Here is a 9,320-nt window from a genome sequence, read left to right as displayed (position 1 = left end):
AAACCTAACCACTACTATTGTTAAAAGCTATTTATTTATTTTTAGTTATACTTGGGCGAGTTGTGTTCAAGGAACCAGTAATAAAACGAGCCAAGACACAACTCGATTCGATATTTTCAGTCGAGTAAAAACTAAACTCATATCCGACTGGTTAACTCAAGCCAACCTTGTACCTGGTGATTTGACTATTTTTTTCTCCATATTGATGTTCTTTGTATGGTTTTTTAATGACAATATTGAACAAAAAAAATATAATTATACAAGACTCAACAAACTTTCAATATACAGAAAAAATAATTATTTATACGAGCAAGTCAACTCGATTTATCATACAAGCAAACTACTTTCCGCTCGATCTCAACTCAGACCCTTATACAAGCCAACAAGTTCAACACAAACTAGTTTAAACTAAATCCACTCGAGTTTTTAACAAACTAACATACGCGTTATTTGGGTCTATGAGGTTATAATTTTTTTGTCACTTTCAATAAATTGGCAAATTATGTTACAACTTTCTGTTAACTTATTTCATTTTTGTCGTTTTCCTTATTTAAATGAAGGGTATAATCGTCATTTTATGCCATAATATATTTTAATTAAATGAGAAAATGACAATATAAAAGACAAGTTAACAGGAAATCCTATCCCGATTTATCAGTTGAATGAAAATGACAAAATGACAACACAAATGAAACATTAGGGACCCGGATACAAAAGATATATTTTTGGACTGAAATAACAAAATTAGTTAAACCCTGAGATGATTTTGGTAATCTACTTTAAAAAAATATTTTTTTTCCATACATGACGTAAACTAACTCCATAGGTGACGTACACATAGGGGTGTAAACGAGCCGAGCTACTCGAGCTCGGCTCGAAAAAAAGCTCGAATGAGTCGAGCTTAAATGAGCTCGAACTCGAGCCCGAGCCTAAAAACAAGTTCACTTAGTAAACGAGCCCGAACCCGAGCTTCGCTTATCGAGCTCGAGCCGACTCGCGAGCCTAAACGAGCTTTTTGTTTATATATTTTTTTATTAATATATTAAACAATATTTATATAATAATAACTACCATTTATATAAATATAAAAAATAACTAAATTATATGTATAAAAATTACCCACGAGCCGAGCTCGAGCTTCTAGAAATAAACGCTTGAATCGAGCCAAACTCAAGCTCGAGTTTTCATATGTTAAACGAGCTCAAGCCTGGTCAAACTCGGGCTTGGCTCGTTTAACTGTTGTGTGTACCGTACACACAACACTTTCTCGGTCAATCGATGTGAAACTAAAACTAAAGGCGGTGGTTGCATCTTCTTCATCAATCCCTCCGAAACCAAACCCCCACTTAACGGCGTCAAGTACCGCCGTCGGTTACATGGACGGAAACACACCGAGGATCCGACGGTCATCTCGTTCTACTCATGTGAACACTCTTGATGATGGTTGTTTGATGCACATCTTCAGCTTCTTATCCCCAATCCCAGGTTTGTTTTCCCTAATTTTGTTTCATCTCCTATCTTTATAGTAAAAAGCTTCTTAATTTGCAGTTTATTTGCCCAATTTTTAACTTTCTAGGTTATGGGTTTGTTAAAATATTATGCTAGTGTCATATGTTTTCGATTTTTATAGTAAAAAGCTTGTTAATTTGCAATCTATGTGCCCATTTTTTAACTTTTTAGGTTATGAGTCTGTTACAATTTTATGCCAGTATCATTTTTTTTGGCAAATTGGATTTAAATAATCTCAGCTTTCTCAATTTGGCCGATAATAATCTCAACTCATTTATTGGCCGATAATAATCCGAACTGGTCCACTTTTGGCCGATAATAGTCCGCCGTTAAAAATAGCTTAACGGAGTTGAGCTTTTTCCCGAATTACAAACTGATGTTTTATGGTTTTTGATCAGAATGAGGATACGAGTCGATTTATGTAAAACTTACCTCGAAACGATGCTTGGCTTGATTTTTGTTAATTAGAAGTTTAAACACCCGAATTGAAGCATCATTTTCGTCGTTTGGGGGCAGTATTTTGAGGTAAATTTTACATCAATCAACTCGTATCCTTGTTCTAAATCAAAAGCCCTAAAACATCAGTTTGTAATTCGGAAAAAAACTTAACTCCATTAAGCTATATTTAACGCAGACTATTATCGGCCAAAGTGGACCAGTTCGGATTATTATAGGCCAATAACTGAGTTGGGATTATTATCGGCCAAATTGAGAAAGCTGGGATTATTTAAATCCAATTTGCCTTTTTTTCGGAATTGGGAGTTTTGATTGAAGTTTTGAGGTTGAGTTTAGATATAGGGGCAGTTATATGTTTAATGACTATAATAAGTTGAGTCTTACTGGTTGATAAGTTTTTATAGAAATTAGTATCAGAATGTAGTGCAGAGAAGTAAGTTGATAATGTTACGTAGGGTACTTCTTGATGATTCTTGGTTAGGTCCAACTTTGTTGGATAGAACAGTATGGAAGCCGATGGTTGACGGGTGCTTGTTAAGTGGATCAGCTTCTTTGAAGGTTACCTGTCGGTTTGTCTTGGACTTGATACGCGTGAGACAAGAAAACGCGTTCCAAGTTTCTTGCATTCTTGGTGGGTTATCAAATCTTAGTTAACTTATAAGTGGTGGAACTTTTAGCCAATCATTCCAGGCTCACATTGACAATTCCTTACGGATTTAAATCAGGGTTTGTGTCCAGTTGTTCACAAAACTTTAGGCGACATTGGTCCCGCGCACTTGTCATTCTCCTAGACTTTGCTTTCATCTGCAGCTCTTTGTTTTTTTCTTATCTCGGTCTATCCTTTTGTTATGTTTGGGTAATGGAATGGGGTTGGTTGATGTTTCGTTGGATCTTCATGTTCAGTATGTGCGTTTGTCTTGGTTTCTTTTGGGTTCGCAGATTTTCAGACTTGATCATGTCAATAGTTAGTTATATAAGCCTGCCATTTGAAGAAAGGAAAGAATTATACCTCCCTATCCCTTTTAAAATATATGGCCATTTAATAAAGGAAGAACCTTGAGACTACATTACCAGTTTTGGGGGCACCTAGGCAATTCTGACTCGTTACAGGACCCTAGCGGAACATGTACAAATAGTAACCCAAACATGTCCCCTTTAACAGGCTGCGAGACAGTTCTCGTTCCTGTACATGCTTATGCTAATACTGTATTAGAGGTGGCAGTTTTCAGCGTTTACCCTATGCAGTTAATGCGGTAAAATATCGGATATCAGTCAAGGACCGATATTTGAAATATAGGTTATCTCGGTGAGATATCCGTGGGATATCGGTAATTTAATATAATGCAGAATTTATATATATAGCAATTTAACACCAATAATTCAGTGATATATCGGTTATATCAGTTATATCGGTCAATATCGCCAATAATACCGGTACCGGTATTTTGACTGATATTTGACACCGTGTCATGAACCAAGCCCATACAAGGCCCAATTAACTAGCCCGGTTCATGCGGCCCATCAAAGTAAATGGAATCAGGGGCACACAACGGAATGCTACATAATATAATCAAAAGGGAAGAAGGAAGGAGGCATGATGAATGTTTATGAAAATTGAGTCTCTCTTCCCATCTCAGATCTGTCTCTATCTTCCCACCATCTTCTTAATCTCTTATTGTTTAGCTTACTTTATCGATTCCTATAGTTGCAGTTTATAATCCTTCAATTAATACTAAGAAATCCAGTCGTCTGTTGTTTAATCCTATTAGTAATTGGTTGTGTTAATTTTACTAAGGGACCGATATAACCGACATATCACCGATATTAACTGCATAGCGTTTACCTACAAATGGGTTACTTCGTGTTCTATTCTGTACTTCTGTTTTAATGTCTAACGGATTATTCAGTGATATATCAGTGATATATCGGTTATATCGGTCAATATCGCCGATAATATCGGTACCGATATTTTGACCGATATTTGACACCGATATTTTACTAAGGGACCGATATAACCGATATATCACCGATATTAACTGCATAGCGTTTACCTACAAATGGGTTACTTCGGGTTCTGTTCTGTACTTCTGTTTTAATGTCTAACGGATTATGTTCAAGAATTTAACTAAAAGCCAAGTAAGATGACTGGTCGAAACTTGAAAGCCATTCGAAGTGTATTAGGAATGCATAAATTCTCCTATATTGCATTTTATATAAGAAGTTTATGATTATTGTAATTTATTTTTATAACCCTATTTTACGGATGATTATTTAATCCAACTGAGAAACATGGTTAAAAAAGGTGTTTTGTGTAATGTTTAGGCACAATCCAATCTGTTTTGGCACACGTAACACTTATTCATTTTGTGTCATTACCCAACCCTCCTGATCTGCCCACCATTAATAACCTTGATCTCTTACAGCAACTCGACTTTTTTTTTTGTGTTTTTATCGGTTAGCAGGAACAAAGAGGCCTAATATTAAAGAAAAACACTAAAAACACTTTAGTAAAATACGAAAATTTCTTTATTGATAACCAAGATAGCGAAAGTGCCAAACAATGCAACTAGTTGAGAACTAAATAGAAGTATAGAACTGATGAAACATCAACTTTGCCAGGTACAACACGGAATTAAACCCAAGTAAACTATCTGCTAATTTTCAAGGTGTATTAGTATCAGAATGTAGTGCAGAGAAGTAAGTTGATAATGTTACGTAGGGTACTTCTTGATGATTCTTGGTTAGGTCCAACTATGTTGGATAGAACAGTATGGAAGCCGATGGTTGACGGGTGCTTGTTAAGTGGATCGGCTTCTTTGAAGGCTACCTGTCGGTTTGTCTTGGACTTGATACGTGTGAGACAAGAAAACACGTTCCAAGTTCCAATCGTTTCTTGCATTCTTGGTGGGTTATCAAATCTTAGTTAACTTATAAGTGGTGGAACTTTTAGCCAATCATTCCAGGCTCACTTTGACAATTCGTTATGGATTTAAATCAGGGTTTGTGTCCAATTGTTCTCAAAATAATAGGCGACGTTGGTCCCGCTCACTTGTCATTTTCCTAGACTTTGCTTTCATCTGCAGCTCTTTGTTTTTTTTCTTATATCGGTCTATCCTTTTGTTATGTTTGGGTAATGGAATGGGGTTGGTTGATGTTTTGTTGGATCTTCATGTTCAGTATGTGCGTTTGTCTTGGTTTCTTTTGGGTTTGCAGTATTTTCAGACGTGATCATGTCAATTTTCTTGATATATACTTCACCAGAACGTAAATAGTTAGTTATATAAGCCTGTCATTTGAAGAAAGGAAAGAATTATACCTCCCTATCCCTTTTAAAATCTATGGCCATTTAATAAAGGAAGAACCTTGAGACTGCATTACCAGTTTTAGGGGCACCTAGGCAATTCTGACTCGTTACAGGACCCTAGCGGAACATGTTCAATGAATAACCCAAACATGTCCCCTTTAATAGGCTGCGAGACGGTTCTCGTCCCTGTACATGCTTATGCAAATACTGGATTATTGGTGGCAGTTTTCAGTGTTTACCCTATGCAGTTGATGCAGTAAAATATCGGATATCGGTCAAGGATCGATATTTGAAATATTGGTTATCTCGGTGAGATATCCGTGGGGTATTGGTAATTTTAATATAATGCAGAATTTATATATATAGCAATTTAATACCAATAATTCAGTGATATATCAGTTATATCGGTCAATATCACCAATAATATCGGTACCGATATTTTGACTGGATATTTGACACCGATATTTTACTAAGGGACTGATATATCACCGATATTAACTACATAGCGTTTACCTACAAATGGGTTACTTCGTGTTCTATTCTGTACTTCTGTTTTAATGTCAACGGATTATTCAGTGATATATCGGTTATATCGGTCAATATCACCGATAATATCGGTACCAATATTTTGACCGATATTTGACACCGATATTTTACTAAGGGACCGATATAACCGATATATCACCGATATTAACTGCATAGCGTTTACCTACAAATGGGTTACTTCGGGTTCTATTCTGTACTTCTGTTTGAATGTCTAACGGATTAAGTTCAAGAATTTAACTAAAAGCCAAGTAAGATGACTGGTCGAAACTTGAAAGCCATTCGAAGTGTATTCGGAATGCATAAATTCTCCTATATTGCATTTTATATAAGAAGTTTATGATTATTGTAATAATTTTGTTTTTGTAACCCTGTTTTACATTTTTACGGATGATTGTTTAATCCAACTGAGAAACATGGTTAAAAAAGGTGTTTTGTGTAATGTGTAGGCACAATCCAATCTGTTTTGGCACACGCAACACTTATTCATTTTGTGTCATTACCCAACCCTCCTGATCTGCCCAGTGCCCACCATTAATAACCTTGATCTCTTACAGCAACTCAACTTTTTTTTTCATGTTTTTATCGGTTAGCAGGAACAAAGAGGCCTAATATTAAAGAAAAACACTAAAGACAAACTTGTATTTATAGTTAAATCAGTCTTGCGTTTCAGTTAGTTCACTCCTTCACTTCCTTCGACAACAATGGTGAAAACTTGGGACTTGAACCCAAGACCTCTCTCTCCCAAAATTATTAGTATATGTTATTTACTTATTCCACGTCAACTCTTTCTATTTAAATGACTGACGTAGTTGGTGATCTTTTCTTCAAAACTTACATAGTATGGTATATTGGTATTAGTGAATTTATTGAAACTTAAAGTAGTCAGCTTGATGTTTGAAGTCACAGTATGCCATCTAATAGAGGACCAAGTAGAATTGTTATGATTTCATATAATGTCACAAACTGGTGTTGAGTTTGCAGATCGGTATAACACAGCCCTCGTTTGCCACAGATGGCTGTTCTTGGCATGTCACCCTCGCCTATGGTTGAGAGTGGACCGCGCTGTCAAAAGCTTAACGGAATCCGGGGTCTTTCCAAGTATTGAAGAAGCTGTTTCTGCTGCAAGGTATGTAGTTTGCTTTGATGGGTCTCGATTTCTATAATTACAAGATAAATATTAAGCCGGAATTCAAATTACAACCACTCAGGCCAGGGGACACCATATTGATTGGAGCAGGGGGATTCCATTTTGCTTCGAATATTCAAATCAATAAACCATTGTGCTTGGTATGTTATTTGCTTTGTCAAACCTTCATTTACTTACTTACCCTCTTGTCGTTTTTGGCCAAATGTTAATCTTTACTTCGAGAACATTGTGCTTTCTTTTAGAGTAAATTACAAAAATCGTCCTTTATGTATGTCACTTATTGCAAACTGTGTCCTTTATCTTCAATAATTACAGAAAACATACTCGATGTTTGCAAACCCTTGCAAGTTATGTCCTTTAGCCCTAACTCAGTTAATTTTTTGTGGTTAAATCTGACCAAATGGACCCCACATGAGGGTATGTTGGTCATTTTACTCTCATGTGGGGTCCATTTAGTCAGATTTAACCACAAAAATACCCTCATGTGGGGTCTATTTGGTCAGATTTAACCACAAAAATTAACTGAGTTAGGGCTAAAGGACATAACTTGCAAGGGTTTGCAAACATCGAGTACGTTTTTTGTAATTATTGAAGATAAAGGACACAGTTTGCAATAAGTGACATATATAAAGGATGATTTTTGTAATTTACTCTTTCTTTTATTTATAGAAAAATGTTCTTCAACAATACGTTATGTTGGTTATGTTACGTTATGTTAACTTCGACACATCAAATCTGTTCCCTATCAGAGTCTTTATTATTTTCTGTGTTGCGTTTCTTGCATAACATCTGCATAATGACCTTTAGCTAGATTTCACTTAAGTTGATTTCCAAGATAAAATATTACTATTTCCTACGATTCAAATGTTTAGATTGGAGGAGGTGATGTTCCTGATGATACAACACTTGTATGTTCCCGTGGATCAGACAGGTTCGCATATTTCCGTATCTTTATTTGCCTTACCTAATTATTGTTTAGCAAGACTTTCGTGAATATTAAAAGGAAAAAAAAAAAAGATTAAAAGAAGGACAGAAGTAATCTTCCAAAGGTATTCGAGCACATGTTACTTTGTCAAAGACCCCCCCCCCCCCCTAGACGTGTCGAAAGTTGCCCAAAGTTCCATTATTTAATAAAAAGGTTAATACTATAAAAATGCCATACACAAAAAATGTTTTTAAACTAGTTTTTGTATATTAAAGTCTCTAAACTATTCTAAAATGTACGTACTTGTGATGTTCTTTTATAAATGTAATAACTTGTTAACTCTTTACATTGGTCAAAAATTGATAAAATCACATCACCATTCTTGCAGAAAAAAATATATATACCATCTTATTTTGCCCAGTTTAAGAGTTAACAAATCATTATTTTTTCTCAAAATTACATGCATTTAAGACAAGTTTAGGGAATTTAATATACACAAGCTAGTTTAGTGATTATTTTGTATACTTTTTACAAAAATAATTCGAGTGACATTTTTTTTGTGAAAATAGAAAGTATATCAGTTTTAATTATATTAACTATTAAGTTATTAACCCAAAAAAATCTAGACATTATTGTCATAGGCATTTTGGGATGTAATCTGCTAGAATATGTAGGCATCACTTGTTATGATTTACAGCGCATTGGAGTGTCTGTCGACTTGCAAATTGGCGAACCTAACAGTAAAGGCGGAGCTGGGGTGCTGCTTGCTTCATAGGAGCGGTAGACTGATCATCGAGGACTGCAATCTGCAATGTGAATCGAACCCCTTAGACTATCTCTCCTATGCTATTATCACCACCGCTGGCGGCTGCGAGGCGGCATTGTCATCCGCTGCACAGAAGAATGGTGACAGTGTGTGTGTTTCTCAAACTCGAATCAAAGGTGGCGCGAAAGCAGTTTTGACTAGCGGAACACTTGCATTGCAACGGGTACGTGCCATATATGCACCGACGTCAATATTATTCTGGTTTGATGTTGTCCACCAGTTATAGTGGTATTGTTCAACCTATTTTGTACCATATTTGTGATGTAGACTGCCTTTTTTATTTGTAATGATTATTTATTTATCTTGTTTTACAATGTAATGTAACTAAGTAATCAAATGTGTGTTGGAAACATACAATTCATGTGCTTCTAGGAAGGAAAAGCTTTCAAGTTTGTTAAGTTGTAAGACTTCATATTAGTGTTGATAAGTCAACATGGAGATATATAACAAACCCGTAACAATTCGAAAGTTGACGAATGGTCCATGGTCATCCATAGCCAATCGACGGCCGACGATTGAACTATAAACAACAATCTTTTGAAAATTTTGCTCTATGACATATATTATGTTAAAAGTCATTTTAAGATATTACCAAAATAGGTAGTTG

At 35.6% G+C, this 9,320-nt stretch overlaps 1 protein-coding gene across 1 annotated transcript; it reads left to right on the top strand.

The window, feature by feature from the left end:
- Positions 1-1,225: 1,225 nt before the first annotated feature.
- LOC110890649 (F-box protein SKIP5) lies at positions 1,226-9,065 on the top strand. Its single transcript, XM_022138267.2, has 5 exons — positions 1,226-1,485; positions 6,797-6,941; positions 7,024-7,102; positions 7,835-7,893; positions 8,585-9,065. The coding sequence occupies exons 1-5, from the start codon at positions 1,377-1,379 to the stop codon at positions 8,937-8,939; spliced, it is 747 nt and encodes a 248-aa protein (XP_021993959.1). The 5' UTR covers positions 1,226-1,376; the 3' UTR covers positions 8,940-9,065.
- Positions 9,066-9,320: the final 255 nt, after the last annotated feature.

The sequence above is a fragment of the Helianthus annuus genome, chromosome 11 (assembly GCF_002127325.2).
Source record: "Helianthus annuus cultivar XRQ/B chromosome 11, HanXRQr2.0-SUNRISE, whole genome shotgun sequence".
In the NCBI taxonomy this organism is placed as follows: domain Eukaryota; kingdom Viridiplantae; phylum Streptophyta; class Magnoliopsida; order Asterales; family Asteraceae; genus Helianthus; species Helianthus annuus.
This window is presented reverse-complemented; position numbering and strand designations above follow the sequence as displayed.

Bases quoted from the DNA above. Each gene is read 5' to 3' on its own strand.
- LOC110890649 (XM_022138267.2), top strand. From the start codon at position 1,377: ATGGACGGAAACACACCGAGGATCCGACGGTCATCTCGTTCTACTCAT. The intron at 1,486-6,796 runs GTTTGTTTTCCC...TTGAGTTTGCAG, and splicing joins CTTCTTATCCCCAATCCCAG to ATCGGTATAACACAGCCCTC. The intron at 7,103-7,834 runs GTATGTTATTTG...TCAAATGTTTAG, and splicing joins TCAATAAACCATTGTGCTTG to ATTGGAGGAGGTGATGTTCC.